The following is an 18,069-nucleotide window of genomic DNA, read 5'->3' as shown; positions in this document are numbered from 1 at the left end:
CAGCCCAGCTCTGCATACTGTCAATGCAACCCTCAGCAACCTTCTGCGCAATCCACACCACCACCCACCTTTGTGTCATCTACAAATGAGTTTTCCTTAATCCCACTCAACAAGGCCTTCCCATGCCCCTTTCTAGCTCTTCTAAGTCCATTTTTAACCTCTTTCCTGGATACCTTGCCACTCTCTAGGCCCCTGTCTGATCCTTGCTTCTTCAGCTAGCCTGGTTGATGTCCTCTGAAATGATTGGGAAGGCGTCGTGGTGTGCTGCCTCGTGGCTGTTGACGCCAGAGCCCGGGCTCCTCCAGTGCTAGCCTGGCACTGGCCGGGGTGGAATGTACACCACTCTTGGAACGACAGCGGAGATCTTCTTCAGCAGACAGAAAGGACAACAGCTGACCTCCAGATGTTCTAGATTGGGGGGTGGAACAGGAATGAGAGAAAGCCACTTTTTGTGCACCATGATGAGTGAATCATGAGGCAAACGCTGCTGCCCAGTCCGTGTGTTGGAAGGTAAAGCCCTTGGGCTGGAGCACCATGTCAGGAGTGTCGGGTGTGAGCCATGTCTCTGTGAAGCAGACTATGTAGCAGTGTCTGGTGTCCCTGTGGTACTTCAATCTTGCCCTGAGGTCCTCAGTTTTATTTTTCAGGCACTGTACATTAGCAGGGGGATGGTGTGGGCATTTTGGTGTTGACTGGAACCCTCCACAAAAGCCATGCATCCTGAACCTATGGCGCTCTTCCCTGAGCTGACGGCAGCTGCACTCACCCCCTGGGTGGTCTGCAGTGCCCGGTCTGCTGGTTCTGAAAATTACCAGCTTACTTAAACAGCTTGACACAATGTCTTGGCGGCTGCAGATTTCAGCTGAAGTAATTACAAATGGAAATACTTGATTCCTTCGGGAGCTGCACACAAAAAGTCACCCTTCTTAAAAAACGGACTGCGGATGTTCCAAGGAAGGGAGTGTCTTCTCTTGACGCACACTGGTTTTATTTTCACCAGGTCTCCTTTTTTCCCCTTTTTCAAAGGAGCTTTACTCTGGGGTTACAGCATCATATATATTACAATCCTATAAATTCCATGATTCACCTGACTTACAAAAAGAGCTTCATAAAAACTACATCTGACATCTCTTTCAATTACCTTAAATGGATGCTCTCTGGTACTGTCTTTTGCCACTGTCTCTATCTGCCCCTCTCATAATCTAATGCATTTCTTATACAATCTCTTCTGGAGGATGTTCAGACGCACACCAGTAGGTGGCAGTAACATGTAAAGTTAAAACCCTTACACCTGCGGCTCCCTGTTCAGACTCGCTGTTTGTGAATCAGGGAAGCAGTAAACCAACGTGCAGCTTTTGTCACTGGCTGAAATGTGTGTCTTCACTGATTTCTCAGAACTGTGATGTTAGTGTGAAGTGCAAAATGATGTATTATGGGTGGTTAAACCAGGCCAGGCCGTACACAATGAATGTCAGGGCCTTGGGCAGGGAGGTTGGGTAGGGGGGAATGTTATGGAACAGAAAAACAAGTGAATAGATCCTTAGAGTGCTAAATAAGGTGGTGAAGCCAGCATATGGCATACTTGCATTTATTGGCTGAGATACTGAGTGCAAGACGTGTGACGTTATGTTACTGTCGTATGAAATGTTGGTTAGGCTGTGCTTGGAGTAGCGTGAGCAGTTCTGGTTGGAATATTGTAGGAGGTTTGTGATTTTGCTAGAGAGGATGCAGCGACACGGTAGCGTAGTGGTTAGTGTAACGGAATTAGAGTGCCAGCAACCCAATTCAATTCCCGTTTTGTTGCCTGTAAGGCATTTGTACTTTCTTCCCTTGACTGCACGAGTTTCCTCTGAGTGCTCTGGTTTCCTCCCATGTCTCAAAGGCGTCCGGGTTAGTAGGTTAATTGGTCACACAGGTGTAATTGGGGGAGAGCGTAGGCTCGGTGGGCTGGAACGGCAGATACCGTGCAGTATTTCCAAATAAAATAAAAATGTTCACAGGGATGGGAGGATTTGAGTCATAAAGGAAGATTGGATAGATTGGGAATCTTTTCCCTGGAGCAAAGAAGGCTGAATGGTCATGTGGCAGTGGTATATAAAATAACGAGAGGCATTGATAGGGTAGAAAGCTTGCTTATGTTTCCATGGTAGGACTGTCTAAAACAAGTAGGAATAGTTTTAGGGTGAGAGGGAGGAGGCTTACAGGAGAGTTGAGGGGTAAATGTTTCACACGAGGAGCTGTTGGTATCTGGATTGAGCTGCCAGAGGAATGCTGGAGGCAGGATCAGTAAAAACATTTTAGAGCCATCTAGAAAGGTACTTGAACGAGTAAGGCACAGAGGGTAGAATTAATGTAGGACAGAGGGATCGGTAAAGGTAGGCATAATGGTTGGCATAGATACAATGGGCTCAAGGGCCAGTCTCTGTGCTGGATTCTAATGGTTCTCTACGATTCTAACGATAATTAAAAATATTGCTAGATTATTGCTAGATTTTAGCTTTTTCAAATTGAAGTTGTCTTAAGCTATGCTGAAACTTGGGAAGGAGGCAGAGTAAGTAGTTATGCATAAAGGGGCGGAGTGAAATTTGTTGAAAAATTGCTGAAATGCAAGATGAAGACTGAGTGTAAAAATGTTGTATATAAAGATATAGATTAGTCTGGGCCATTTTCAAATGGCAATATTGGGTCAGTACTCAGCACCCTGTCTGAACAGAATGATCTTGGTAGCAAGTAACATTCATGCCTCAGAAGTGTAAAGGAATGTCCATCTGCTGCAATGGCAGCACCATCATCAAAGACCTACCATCAACAGCCTGGAGTATCACCATAACCAGAAGCTCAAATGGACCAAGCACAGAAACTCTGTATCCATAGTGCAAGTATGGGGTTGGGTATCCTGTGGTAATTAATTCATGTCCTGACGTGCAAAGTCTTTCATCACCTACAGGACTCAAGGCAGGAGCACGATGGCAGCTTCTCCGTTTGCAATGTCAAGAGGCTCAACAATATCCAAGGCAATGCAATGTATCTGATGGCATGTTGGCACCCACCTCGAACGTTCTTCCCCTCCAGCTACTAAATGCTCAGGTTACACCGACAACGCCTCCCAAACCCTTGACGTCCATCAGCAAGAGAGACCCGAGCAGCATGTGCATGACAACACTTCAACCTGAAGGCTACCCTCCAAGTCACACACCTTCCTGATTTGGAATTATGCAGCTGATCCTTCAGTGTTGCCAGATCTAAGCCCTAGAACACCGTCCCGAAAAGCACAGGGAGCATTTGACTTGAGGCCTGCACTGGTCCAAGAAGGCAGCTCACCAGCTCAAGAGCAATTTGAGGCAGGCAATAGATTCTTGCCTTGGAGGCAAAGCATAGATACCAAAAAATTTAAACAGCGCAGCAGCTAGCTTAATGGTATTACAGTGCCAGTGACCTGGGTTCAGTTCTGCTTCTGTCTCTAAGGAGTTGAGATGTTATACCTGTGACAGTATGGGTTTCTTCCAAGTGCTCCAGCTTCTTCCCGTTTTACGAGGTGTGCGGGTTAGTGGGTTAATTGGTCCCGTGAATATAATTGGGTGGCACAGTGTCATTGGGCTGGACGGGCCTGTTACCGCACTGTATGTCTGAATCAAAGCAGCATGTAATAGAACCACGTAGAACACTTCCTCGTGTGTTTGCCCTCATAATTAGTTATTGCATTTCACTGCATCTCAGAGGAGGCACAAATTTAATATTTTGCTTTCAAATGGAACAGGTAACAATCCCGTATTGTACTGCATTGTTGAAATTGATGCTAGAGTAATTGCTTCCAATATTTCGTCACACTAAGCCGCAACTATAGGAAAGATGCTAAGGATGTTAAGAAAAGTTAAAGCAAACTAAAGTAACGGAAGTAACCAGAAAAGAGCAGAAGAAGAAATTCAAATCAGGATTTAGTTCAGTTTGAATGAACTGAGGAAGTATGACAAGTGTAGGTTTGTCTTCTGAAGATGAACAGTACAAGACCTAGATCTGTGTGTCAGGTGTCACATTATATAATTTGTAAAGATGCTGGTAACTTAATCATCCTTGCTGATGAATGAAAGCACAGCAGATGCTGCCTGGAGTGACAATCCCTGTTTATTGCTGTATTTTATGTTTAAAAATTTCCTTAATTTTGAATTTTACTGCATGTCTGCAGTGGCATGTAATTCTTACAGAATTAGATTTGTCTTTAATTACTTTGTTTTGTAGCAAATTATATTCAGAAGCAGCAGCATCTGTATTTGGGCTCGGTGTGCTCTGCACTTCAGAATGTACCCCATTGTGGTGTCGTTGATATTCACAGAGAGAGAGAGCATCAGCACAATGAAAAGCAATTACCCAGCACCTTTCTAATTGACCCCCTAAAATAATCTTGCTACAAAGGATTTTGGACAATCCATTTTATGTGAAGTGCGTCATAGAAATTGTTGTGTTATTCATAAACTTGTTAAATACGTTTATCTGAAACTCCTGCCCTCACCATTCTAATGAAATTGCTAATTTATTAACAATATTACAGTTTACACATGAAATGTTGGTTCATAACTTACTAGCAGTAGCAAGGCACCAGCATTCACTGATTTGCTGGTATCATCGGTCAGTCAGTCTGTCTTACAAACCTATTCAACCAACACACACAAAATGCTGGAGGAACTCAGTAGGGCAGGCAGCATCTATGGAAAAGAGTAAGCTGTCGGTGTTTTGGGCTGAGACCCTTCATCAGGACTAGAGGGCAGCAGAGATCATAGAGGGGGAGCAGTGAGAGAGGGTTTTGAAGGGAGGATTTAAACTTTTGCAGGCGCGGCATCCCTGGAAGCGACTTTGCAGCGTAGTAGTAGCACAAACACAAGAACATCTGCACACGCTGGAAAATCCAAAGTAATATGCACAAAATGCTGGAGGAACTCAGCAGGCCAGGCGGCATCCATGGAAAAGAGTAAACAGTCAACGTTTCAGGCCGAGACCCTTCATTCTCTCTGCGGATTGTCTCGTGTTTGTGTTACAAACCTTTTTCCTTCTCGGAATGCTTGGAATTCCCAAAGAACTGCTCAGTCTCATCTCTTTATGAAGTGCGATGTCCAAGCCAGAACAATAATCATGCAAACCCCTGAGATAAATTTAAAATAAAACATTGGAGGCCAAACCAGCAAAACCAATCAAGGCACGGAGGAAACTCTGCAAAGCAGGGCCATGAGAAATGAGCCTTCTTAAGCTCTACCTTCTTGCTTTAAAAAACCCATAATTTTACCAATGTTCAATGAGGTTCTTTAGAAGAAGCTGAATGAAGCTGTTTCTGAAAATGAAAGGTTTGTTCTGCATTATTAATATTGGGCGTGCAGTTTTGTGACCGCTAATTATTGTCTTTAGGGCTCACGGTGAAACAGTGACCCCCTTGTTTTATTTTTGCAGGTGTTATTAGGCCAGGTAGTCATAGCTGAAGTGTGGTAGTGGGGACGAGCTCCCACTGCTAAACAAATGCTCTTCATGGCGTGCGTCTCAAACAGCCTCTGACAACCAAGTCCAACTCCTGGCCTTCACGTGTGGCATAGTTCTTATGCCCGGTGGAGCTGTTCTCACTGACAGGAGAAGGGGCAAAGGCGGGACACTGGCGCCTTAAAACCAGTTGCTCCGGGCAAATGGGACTCGTTAACCACGGACGGTAGCTCATCCAGGAGAGGGAAAACTCCGATTTCAAACCTCTGCTGCCTTGCGGCTATACCCGCTCACGGGAAAGGCTTTGGGAGTAAACCCCGAGGGAAAATCTGGAGTCGGAGTCCCGAAGGCAGCTGACCGCTGTACCCAGCACCGGCACGGCAACTCCTGCGATGCTGCTGGCACCAAACTGTATCGACTTTCGTCGTTCCTTTGGACCTGTCATCAGCATGGAGAGGGGGACCCACTGCTTGGGCAACAGATGGATCTCCATATCAACTCTGCCCCGGCTTGCACCCTGGAGAGTCCACTCCTAGTGACTACCGGAGGCGCAGTACCCATGGTCGACCACGACCGACGGCTGCCACACATATTAGGCCAGGTACCTTTTCTGCTACATCACTTATAATCCTCTTAAATATTTTAATGTGCAGTAACATGGAGGACTTACTCAAAGAATTGCTGGCTGGCTGATTCTGTGGTGTTACTGACGGTGTGGCTACCCGTGCAGGTTTCCGGATGGTTCCAGGTATTGTTGCAACTGTGCCAGGGCAGCGGGTTCCGAAAAGATTTGATTAAGTAATAAAGAGACCAGCTTATAATGAGGTTGTAATATGTGCACAAAATGAAGGAAATGGCCACTGATGCAATCCCAACACCTAGAGGAGAGAGGATAGAAGATCTTAAGCCAGTCTTGCAACCATTGTCAACCAACATTGGCCATTCTTGAAGGAAAATAGAATAATTGTGCTGATAAAGTAGAATGCTGGTCATGCATAGAAAACAATCATTGGAGGTATAGAGGTGACCATATAGAAGTTTATAAAACCCTGAGGAGATTTAAGGGCCAGATCTTAAAGGTGGGTGGAGTCTGTCAGGAGTTTCTTGGAGACAATTGCTTGTGCAGTTTATGTACCAGATTTCAAAGGTAAGCGGGGCCTGTCAGGACTTTCTGTGGCAATAAGATCACTTGGGTTAAGAGGCACTGGGCAAGGGGCAATAAAAAGAAGTTAGGTTTATGCGGAGCGGCCATTGTGGGAGTGGGAGAGGGTTAGAGTAGGGAGCAGAGGCTTTGACCCAACGGTGTTCGTTGAGAGAGGTGGAGGCTAGGTGAGGTTTCTGTCAGGTTTCTCTTTCTTTGTTTATTAGTGCCCAGCTTGAGCTGTGAGAATGGATCCCATGTCATCGTGTAAGATGTAGGAGATCTGGGTGCACCCCTTTACAAACCACGTTAGGGAGCTGGATGACCTTTGGCTCATTCAGGTGACTGAGGAGGTGATAGATAAGACTTGCAGGGAGGTAGCTTCCCCTAAGTTGCAGGATGCAGGTAGTTGGGTGACTGCCAGCAGAGGGAAAGGGAATTGGTACAGAGTACTTCTGTGGTCATTGCCCCCCAGTAACCAGAATACCCCTCTGGATACTGTTGGGGGTTGACCTACCAGGGAAACTGCCGTCAAAGGGTCTCTGGCACTGAGTCTGGCTCTGTGGCTCAGCCGGAAAGGAGGAAGAAAGGGAGAGTCATGGTGATAGGAGGATTCAATAGATGGGGGAACAGCAAAGAGATTTTGTGGACATGAAGGAGATTCCTGGATGATATGTTGCCTCCCAGGTGCCAGGGTCAGGAACATCTCAGGTCAAGTCCATGGCATTCCTGAGGAGGAACGTGAGTGACCAAAAGTATTGACTATTCATTGGTATTGGTACTAATGATATAGGTAGGAAAAGGGATGAGGTCCTGAATATAGAGAGTTAGGCAGGAATCTGAAAAGCAGTACCTCAAGGGTAGTAATCTTTTGTGCCCCGCGCCACTGAGGGTAAGAATAGGATGATCTGGCCAATGAATGTGTGGCTGAGGAATTGGTGTGGATCTCTTCTGGGGATCATATGGCCTGTACAAAAGGGTCAGGTTATATCTGAACTTGGTGGGGTTGGGGGAGGAGACCAATATACTTGTGAACATGTTCATTAGTGCTTGGGGGCGGGGGATGGGAATGAGTGTGATAGGTCAGAAGATGAGGCAGTTGTTGTAAAGGAGACGCAGAGTGTAAAGGGACTGTGAGGACAGATAAACAGTAGAAAGGGAATAACTGCAGTCAGTTGGATGTGTTGAAATATGACTATATTAATGTAACAAGTATTTGGGAAAAGGCGATAAACTTAGAGCATGAGTCAGTACATGGAACTAAGACACTGCAGCCATTTCAGAGACTTGGCTGTCACTAGGGCAGCTGGATATTTCATGGCTTAGATGTTTCAAGAGGGACAAAGAAGGAGGCAAAAGAAGTGTGGGAGTGGCATTGCTAATCAGGGTTAGTATCACAGCTGCAGAAAGGGAGGACATTGTGGAGCAATTGTCTACTGAGTCAGAATGGGTGGAAGTCAGAAACAGGAAGGGAGCAATCACTCTGTTAAGAGTATTCTCCAACCCCTCCCCCACTAGGTGCAGATGGAGAGGTAGATTTTGGAAAGATGCAACCATAACAAGGTTGTTTATGGACTTCAAATTTGCTAATTTTGATTGGTACCTCCTTAATAGAAAAGGTTTAGGTGGGACAAAATTTGTTAGGTGTGTCCAGGAAGAATTCCTCACACAATATGTAGACAGGCCAACTCAAGAAGAGGCCATATTAGATCTGATACTGTTCAGGCGACAGAGCTCTCGGTGAGCTCTCACTGCTTCTGCGATAGTAACCGCAACTCCATGACAGGGATAGGCTCAGATGGTATGGGGAAGTATCTAAGTGGGGGAGGGGGGAATACAATGGTCTTAGGCAGGAACTGGGGAGCATAAATTGGGAACAGATATATTCAGGGAAATGCACAATGGAAATGTAGAAGTTACTTAGGCAGCATTTGCCCAGGTTCTGAATAGGTTTGTCCCATTGAGGCAGGGAAAGGATGCTAGTGTAAAGGAACAATAGCTGACAAGAGATGTGGAGCAGCTCGTCAAGAGGAAGAACAAAGCAAACTTAAGGTTTAGGAAGGAAGGATCAGTCAGGGCTCTAGAGAGTTCCAAAGTAGCCTGGAAGGATGTTAAGAATGGACTTAGGAGATCTAGTAGGGGGCATGAGAAGTAGAATTAAGGAAAACCCCAAGGTGTTCTACATGCTCGTGAAAAACAGGAGGATGATTAGAGTTGGGGTAGGGCCAATTAGGGATAAAACAGGCAACATGCCTGCAGTTGGAGTAGTTAAGGGAGTTCCGCAATGAATATTTTGCTTCAGTATTCACCAGTGAGAAGGACCTTGACGAATGTGTCTGGGTAGAACAGAATAATATGCTAGAAAATGCCAATGTTAAGGAAGAGCCTAAATGAGTCTGCTAGACTTCTTTTAGGAAGTGACTAAACACATTGATAATCGTAGAGTGGTGGATGTGGTATAAGTGGATATTAGTAAGGTATTTAACAAAGTTCTCCAGGGTAAGCATGGGATTTAGGGAAACTTGGCTGTGTGGATTCAGAATTGGCTTGCCCACGGAAGGCAGAGGGTTTGTAGTAGATTTTGCCTGGAGTACAATGATGAATGATGTTCTGCAAGGATCTATTCTGGGACCCTGCTCTTTGTGATTTTTATATATGACTTGGATGAGGAAGTGGAAAAGTGGGTCAGTAAGTTTGATACAATGGTTGTTGGTGTTGTGAATAGTGTAGAAGATTATAGTAGGTTGCAATGGATCAGGGATCAGGGATTAACTGTACTTGCCATTTCTAATTTACATACATTAGGAAATTGCTGTGGTCTGTTGCAGCCACATGCAACACAAAGGGACAACATTCAACAAACATACAGAATAAAGAAATATATAAAAATAAAATTGAAAATACAGATATGCATTAAATATGCATAAATACATCAATATCAGCCTGTATTTACAATGCAAACAGCATTATAAAAAGAGGTTAAAAGTGTTTACAGTGCAGTGGAGTGACTGAGGTAATAGATAGGGGGTGGTGCAAAGTTCAGAGTAAATTTCATTATCAAGGTACGTATGTGTCACCATATACAACCCTGAGATTCATTTTCCTGTGGGCAGACTCAGCAAATCTATAGAATAATAACTGTAACAGAATCAATGAAAGATCAACCAGAGTTGAAGATGACAAACTGTGCAAATGCAAATATAATAAATAGCAAGAACATGAGATAATGAGGTAAATAGTGAGATCATTGGTTATGGGAAATATCTCAATGACGGGGCAAGTGAGTGCAGTTTTCCCCTTGAATTCAAGAGCCTGATGGTTGAGGGGTAGTAACGATTCTTAAACCTCGTGGTGCAAGTCCTGAGGTTCTTATACCTTCTACCTGATGGCAGCAGTGAGAGGAAAGCCCAGCCTGAGTGGTGGGGATCTCTGATGATGGATGCTGCTTTCTTAGGACAATGTTTCATGATGTGCTCAGTGGTTGGGAAGGCTTTACCACTGATGCACTGGGCTGAATCCATTACTTTTTGTAGGATTTTCCATTCAAACGCATTGGTGTTTCCCAACCAGGCTGTGACGCAGCCAGTCAATACACTCTCCATTAGACATCTATAGAAGTTTGTCAAAGTCTTAGATGTCGTGCTGAATCTCCGCAGACACCCGAGGAAGTAGAGGCACTGCCGTGCTTTCTTCACAATTGCACTTACGTGGAAAATTCTACAAAAGGTAATGGATATGACACAATCCATGGGTAAAGCCCTCCCTACCATTGGACACATCTACAGGGAGCATTGTCATTGGAAAGCAGCATCCATCATCAGGGACCCACCACCCAGGCCATGCTGTCTTCTCTCTGTGGCTATTAGGAGCACAGGAGGCACAGGACTCACATCACCAGGTTCAGGAACAGTTATTACCCCCCAACCATCAGGCTCCTGTACCAATGGGGATAACTTCACTCAACTTCACCTACCCCATCACTGAAATATTCCTACAACCTATGGACTCACGTTCCAGGATTCTTCATTGCATGTTCTAGGTATTTATTGCTTATTTATTTACTATTTCTTTTTTTTCCTTTCTCTTTGTATTTACACAGTTTGTTGTCTTTTACTCACTGGTTGTCTACCCTGTCATTGCAGTCTTTCTTTGATTTTATTATGGTTATCATTGAGAATGCCTACAAGAAAACGAATCTCAGGGTTGTATATTGTGACATATATGTAGCTTGGTAATAAATTTACTTTGAACTTTTTGTTAATGGAGGAGATATGGTTCTTCCACATGAGGTCCCATGAACTAATGATATGCAGGAAACTGAATATTGAAGCAGTGCTAATTGGGAAATTTATAGGATGCAGAGCTGGGCTGAGAAGTGGCAGATGAAGTTCAATCTGGAAAAGTGATGTGTGATTCACTCTGAAAAGTGAAACTTGAAGGCAGAAGGCAGGGTTAACGGTAGGAGCCTTAACAGTGGGGAGGAACAGAGCAATCTTGGGCTCCATGACCATAGATCTCTCAATGTTCCAGAGCAAGTTGACAGTGGTTAAGGGGTGTATGGTGTGTAGGTCTTCATTAGTCAGGGGGATGAGTTCAAGAGTCATGAGGTAATGTTGCAGCTCTGTAAAAGCCTGTTTGGACCACACTTGGAGTATTGCATTAGGTTCTGCTCATCTCATTATTGGAAGGATATGGAAGCTTTAGAGAGGGTGCAGAGGAAATTTGCCATGATGAGCGCTAGATTAGAGAGCATATCTTATGGGGACATGTTGAGTGAGCTAGGGTAATTCTCTTTGGAGTGAAGGAGGGTAAGAGGTGACTTGATAGAGGTATATAAGATGATAAGATGCAGTGCTAGAGTGTGCTGCCACCGCTTTTTCCAGCCCCACCCCCAGGGTGGAAATGACTAATACGAGGGGGTATGACCATCAGGCGTTTGGCAGAAAGTATCGGGGGGACATCAGAGGTAGGTTTCTTACACAGAGAGCGGTGGGTGCATGGAATGCATTGCCTGGAGTGGTGGTAGGGAAAGATACATTGGGGACATTTATGAGACTTCTAGATAGGCACATCGATGAACAGAAAAATGGACGGTTATGTGAGAGGGAAGGGTTAGATTTATCTTAGAATAGGTTAAAGGATTAGTATAACATCATGGGCATAAGGGCCTGGACTGTGCTGTACTGTTCTATGTTCTGTACAGAAGATGGATTATCACAAACATTTTCCAAGGTTACGGGAGACTAAAACCGGAGAACATTGGTTAAAAGTGAGAGGGGACATATTTGAAAGGAACTTGCTTTTTAACACTGATTGTGGTGAGTATATGGATCAACATGCCAGAGGAACTGGCGGAGATAGAGATAATTACAATGTTAAAAAGACATTTGGATAGGTTCATGGATAGGAAACTTAAGAGGGATACGGACTAATGGCTGGGAAATGGGACGAGCTCAGGAATACATCCTGCTTGGTCTTGATAAGTTGGGCTCTTTCTGAGCTGTGTAGCTCTATAATTTCATTTCTGGGCACAACGTTTGACCTTATTGATAGCTCTGATTCCTTTGCCTCTGCAGCTCTAGTAAACTCTTGCAGCTCGAGGTTATCATTTAATTCCTTTTTTATATATAAGTGCATCACTTCCAAGGCTGCCTGATTGGCAGTAGATAAATCGATTGCACTGACCTTTGAGCAGTGGGCAAATCTTGGCTAAAGCTTTAACTGGCCCAACTTTAAAATACTGTCCAATTGCTATTTCCATGTAGAGAAGTGGGATACCGAGCAGCACAAGCATAATAAAGAAAGGAATCAGAAATGCTCCTGAAAGAGAGGAAATAAAGTGAGATTAAAATGATTATAATCGTAACATAAATCAGTGATTACCGTAGATTTCGCACTACAGAGCGCACCTGATTAAAAGCCGCTGGCTCTAATTTTAGAAAGAAAATCAATTTTGTACTTGTACAAGCCGCACCGGATTTTAGGCCGCACCGGATTTTCGGCCGCAGGTGTCCCACGTTGTAATATGAGATATTTACACAGAAAGATATTACACGTGAGGATTTTTTAACTTTTAATTAAATCCATATGGTAACATAAACAAATACATATTGCAAATGCTTTTTTTCGAACCGTGCCTGTAACGCGGCTACTTTTAAATATACATACGTATCGGTAACATACAAATTACGTTGCGTATACTTTTTTACTGAACAACATTCCAATATCTCCTAACGACTGGTAAAAAATATATATACTGCAGCCTACCAGGAAAAGTTATTGATCGCCTTTAACTTAAAAGCAACGTTTCGCTCGGGTCTAATGCCGCTTGCCCCCCACCTTCCCGTTTATCGCAAACCGGTATTTCCCACAAGACGCGGCGAAACCGGATGTGACGTCATAGCATCCCGGGATGTAGTACAGAAAACAAATATACTTAAAACACTTCTAACTTTAACTAGAAAATACTAACAAATGAATTACTAAGCGAAAATATTATAAACTAAATAACTGCCATAAAGGCAGCACAATGCTTTTCTTCGAGTGTTTTCCATGTTGATGAGGGTGAGTACAAATGACTGATTTACAATAATTTAATTGTGAAAGCGCGCTTGATTTATCGTACAATTTCATTGGACCTCTGTGAACTACTCATCAATTTTATTGGTCTACTGTTACGAGGCAAAATGTTTTTGGCGGCATGAAAAAAATCATGCATTAGCCGCACTGTAGTAAAGGCCGCAGTGTTCAAAGCTGTTCAAAATGTGGGAAAAAAGTAGCGGCTTATAATCCGACATCTATGGTAGTCTAATGATATAGATTGGGGTTTAATGGTCCTTCACTTTTTGTCTCGATACCCTATAATTTTCTCCATCCTTCCACAAATATTTCTGAAGAAAGTTTCTTTTTTAATGTATGTTTGTAATTTTTTCTTGATCTCAGTCAGGTTTCTATGTCTGTTCTTTCACTCCATGTTAGTTAGGGAGAATGGTTTACATAAAATTGTAATAAATAATATGATAATTATAGTAATTCCCTTTCTCGGTCAACTTCTTCTTTCAAGTGAGGTTATTCATTTCTCCCGTGATACCTTTCACATGCAATCCTTCTCTCTGCACTTTTGCTTTTTTGTGACTTGTAGGCAAGTGGTAAATCATCCTATAAAATTGTCAGCTGTTTTCCCATTTCCTAGGCTTAGTACTCCCAGTACACTTCATGCAATGGGAATTTGTTTTGTTAATATCTGTATTATACCACATTGCTGTATAGTTCCCTGATCACTATACCTAATCAAAAGCTTTATATAAAATTAAAATTGTAAATCATGGGAAAGAGTTTCTTCTTGCTTCAGCTCTGTTTCTTTAGCATAGTACATTCATTCACACTGTCATGGACTCCAGTATATCAACTCATCAGTTTACAACAGGTTCTAAAAATGGCTTCCTCATTCCCATAGGTAAATTAATGAAACTCTTATTCACTATTCGAGATTGCATTCAATTTTATTCATCCTTGCTCTGCTGCCTTTGATAAGAAATCAGCACTGCTGGCATCAGGAGAGAAGTTAACCATTCCTCCCTCTGCCTCGGATGAGGACAAGGATTATTGGAGGAATGTCAAATTCACGTCCCACCTAATTTTCCGTGTTTCCGCCAACCCCTCTCTCCTTCCCAGAGGCTCGGGTTATTTTTATACTTTCAACAAATATTTGGACTGGAATCTGTAACTTCTGTACTGATTCTGTACTTATCCAAATAAACATTCATTTAGTAATTATAACCTTGAGTGATATTTTGAAATGTAGTAAACTCAGTTCATTGAAAGAGCATTAACACACTACAACAACAAATGCAGGAGCTCAGCTGGAGCACCAGAATTGTCACAGTAGGCAAAAAAGCAAATCTATGTTTAAATTATTAGTGCCATACTGAGAACTATTTAATTTGGATGAAATGTTCAATGCTTATCAAGATTTCCCATATACTCTGCTCTGAGAATATTGAATATTGAAAGGGCTAGATAGAGTGGACATGGAGAGGATGTTTCCAATATTGGGACAGTCTAGGACAATAGGGCACAGCCTCAGGATAGAGGGACATCCCTTTAGAACAAAGATGAGGAGAAATTTCTTTCACCTGGGGGCAATGAATCCGTAGAATTCATGAGAAAGCCATGTCACTTGGTATATATAAAGTGGAGACCGATAGGTTCTAGATCAGTAAGGGATTAAAGATTACAAGGAGAAGGCAGGAGAATAGGGCTGAGCAGAATAATAAATCAGCCATGATGGAATGATGGAGCAGACTCAATGGGCTGAATGGCCTATTCCTGCCTCTATGGCTTTTGGTCTCGTGCTCTTATGGTATCCCTCATTTGAAGTTCGTCAACTTTACGATCGTATTCTCTATACTCATCAGCAGGTTAAAATTTCTACTCCCATTTATTTCTGTTGACATATTGAAAACATGGACTATGCACCATTTCATTGATACACGGTCACAGCAGAATTAGCTCTGAATTGAAGAGTATAGATAGCTTAGCTTAATTTTCAGTTAAAACTTAAATGAAGTTGCTTTGAGCTGCGGCATAGGTGATAGTGAACCTGCAGCTCATTTAGGATCAGACTTATTATCACCGGTATATAATATAAAATTTGTCGTTTTACAGCAGCAGTACATTGAAAAGACATGACAATCTTTAAATTATGAAAAAACAATTAAATAGTGCAAAAAAAAAGAATAATGAGGTAGTGTTCAGAGGTTCATGGACCTTTCAGAAATCTGATGGTGGATGGGAAGAAGATTGTTAAATGTGGGTCTTCAGGCATCTGTACCTCCTCCCTGATGGTAGTGAGAAGACGGCGTCCCAGATGGTGGGGGTCCTTAATAATGGATGCCATCTTCCTGAGGCGCCACCTATTGAAGACGTCCTTGATGGCAGGAATGGCTGTGCCCACGATGGAACTGGCCAAGTCTGTAAACCCTCTGCAGTCCCTTGTGATCGTATGTATTGGAGGATCTATGATGCAGCCAGTTAGAAGGCCCACCACTGTAGAAATTTGTAAGAGTCTTTGGTGACACACCAGCTCTCCTCAAGCTCCTGTCGAAGTAAATCCCCTGGAGTGTCTTCTTCATGATTGCATCAATGTGTTAAGCCCAGAATAGACCTCTCCTGATATTTTGAATCCATTGAGATCAAAAGGAATAAAAATCAGGGAAGACGTAAAATGGCTTGATTACTTTATACTTTCATACAAGGTGAAAATGACTCCTTGTTGTTCTTCTCACAGCTGTCTTCACTGTACTTAAGTTCTTAAAAGGAGGGAATATGGACACACTATGAATGTATGAATTAGTTGCAGGAGTAGATTACTCAGCTTCCTGAGCTTCTCCACTATTTAATAAGATTTGCCTGGGCCCCATATCTAAGGAAAGATGTGCTGGCCCTGGAGAGGGTCCGGAGGAAGTTTACAAGAATGATCCTGGGAATGAAAGTCTTAATGTAGGAGATGCATTTGATGGCTCTGGGCTTGTACTCGATGGAGTTCAGAAGAAAGAGGGTGGAACCTCACTGACACCTACCAGATACTGAAAGGCATGGATAGAATGGAAGTGGAAGACATTTCTTTGAAATTGAGATGAGGAGGAATTTCTTCAGCCAGAGGAGAATGAATATGTGAAATTTATAGCCACAGAAGGCAGCCGGGGACAAGAGGTCAGAGATTGATAGGTTCTTTCTTGGCACAGGAAGAAGGCAGGAGAATGGGGTTGAAAAAAAATCTGTCATGGTTGAATAGAGGAGCAGGCTCACAGCTAATAAATGACCTAATTCTGCTCTTATATCTTACAGTCTAATGTATCCAGTTGTAACCTTAACTCTGGGTACCTATCGAGATTAACCTTTACCTCCCTTGGTCATTATGCATCTGCCTTAAAATATTCAAACGATCAGCTCTCACTGTCCCTCGAGGAAGAGAATTCCAAAGGCTCATGATAATCTGAAAGAAAAGAAACTTTGCCTTATCTGCGTCTAAAATGACCAACCCTTCCTTTTTAAATTAGTAAACGAGTTCAAGATTCGTACATGAACAAATGCCTTTCCAAATCCAGTATGTTCAAACTGGTCATGGTCTTGTATGTTTCAATCTAAACTCCTCTTACACATCTCAATACTTGCAATGTATTGTGAATGATTACCAGGAAAAGCCTGTATTAGCAATATCATTATTCCAGACCAATCATTTCAATTATCGTTGAAGTGATAGTTGAAGTGTTAATTGACAGGACTACTAAGGTCATGAAGACTCTCACAATTGTGTTTAATGTTCCATCTCCTGCTTGAGGAGATGTAAGCATGTATTACAACGAGTACAATAATATACACTTCAGATCATCTTAGAGCTTCATTTTCAACATAACATGCATGTCAGAGCATGGGTTTGAACTTCCATTCAAATACTGGCAATGCACTTTTAACACCCAGCTAGCTATGTTACCTAAACACAAATGGATGATGGTACCTTAAAGCTATAGTAATGAACAGGGAAATTGGTTTCTAATTAATCACAGGAATCCGATAAATGTCAATTTTCCCAATGTGCTCAAGCATAAAGTAACTTTCAACGAGCTGTCTGTGACAGCAATGAAAATAGTGGCATTCCCGCCCCTTGCTCCCCTTAAAACTACTCCCAACCACAGGGGAACAATAATCAAATGCTTGAGAGCACTGTGTATTAAAGGATGTAGCAGTTAATGATCTGAGACCTATGAAGAAATCAAATGGACCGATGCAACTTTCAAGAATGATTTAACCAGCACCAAACATATAGCTATCTGCTTGTTTACTGGAGTGGATTAATAATCTCTAACGTGAAGTGATTTTGCTATTTTCTGCTTGTCAAGTGTTATTTATCACTCAAAACCCTTGCTGTGCTTACATCCCAGTCATTAATACCTTACTGCAGACGCTGGTGGAAATTAACTGTATGAACTGTTCAGGATGTCAACGTCCACAGCAAATTGAACTATTGGTGAATAAATAAGAACGAAGCTGTTGTGACAAATTCCCATAAGTTGCTTAGAAAATAAACAAATACAACAAAGTGACAAGGAGCCTGTAATTAATTTTGCAGCCACATTGATTTGTAAATACGTTATACTTTGTTTTCTTGATTTATTGGTTTATATTTTATTGCCAGTCTCCCTTTCTATCTATCATTCCACGTGCATTATCATTAATGTTTTATGATGTGACACTATTTCCACATACTTATTATTTTGTGAAATGCTATTTCTCTTTTAATCAATAGCAATATTCTGTACGTGCCTTCTAGATCTCGGGATTGGGAGGGTGTTGCTGACATCTAATGGCATTCAATAATCCCTAGTTCGTATTGATTAGGAAATTTTTCTGTCAGTCAGAGACTATATCTATTTGTTTTGTCAAGAGGAGTGTTACTCCGGGCAGGA

At 42.5% G+C, this 18,069-nt stretch overlaps 1 protein-coding gene across 2 annotated transcripts in view; it reads right to left on the bottom strand.

Moving 5' to 3' along the window:
- Positions 1-18,069, bottom strand: part of LOC140731756 (sodium- and chloride-dependent GABA transporter ine) — a 123,165-nt gene that overhangs the window by 68,021 nt on the left and 37,075 nt on the right. For both annotated transcript variants that reach the window (XM_073053523.1, XM_073053522.1), the window contains exons 2-3: positions 12,287-12,421; positions 6,131-6,338 (exon numbers count right to left, since the gene is read on the bottom strand). In XM_073053523.1, coding sequence (XP_072909624.1) covers positions 6,131-6,338; positions 12,287-12,395 — 317 coding nt within the window. In that variant the 5' untranslated portion in view covers positions 12,396-12,421. The remainder of the gene's footprint in view (positions 1-6,130; positions 6,339-12,286; positions 12,422-18,069) is intronic.

This window comes from Hemitrygon akajei, chromosome 8 (genome assembly GCF_048418815.1).
Source record: "Hemitrygon akajei chromosome 8, sHemAka1.3, whole genome shotgun sequence".
NCBI lineage: Eukaryota > Metazoa > Chordata > Chondrichthyes > Myliobatiformes > Dasyatidae > Hemitrygon > Hemitrygon akajei.
Note: the sequence above shows the minus strand (reverse complement) of the source record. Positions and strands in the feature narration are given on the sequence as shown.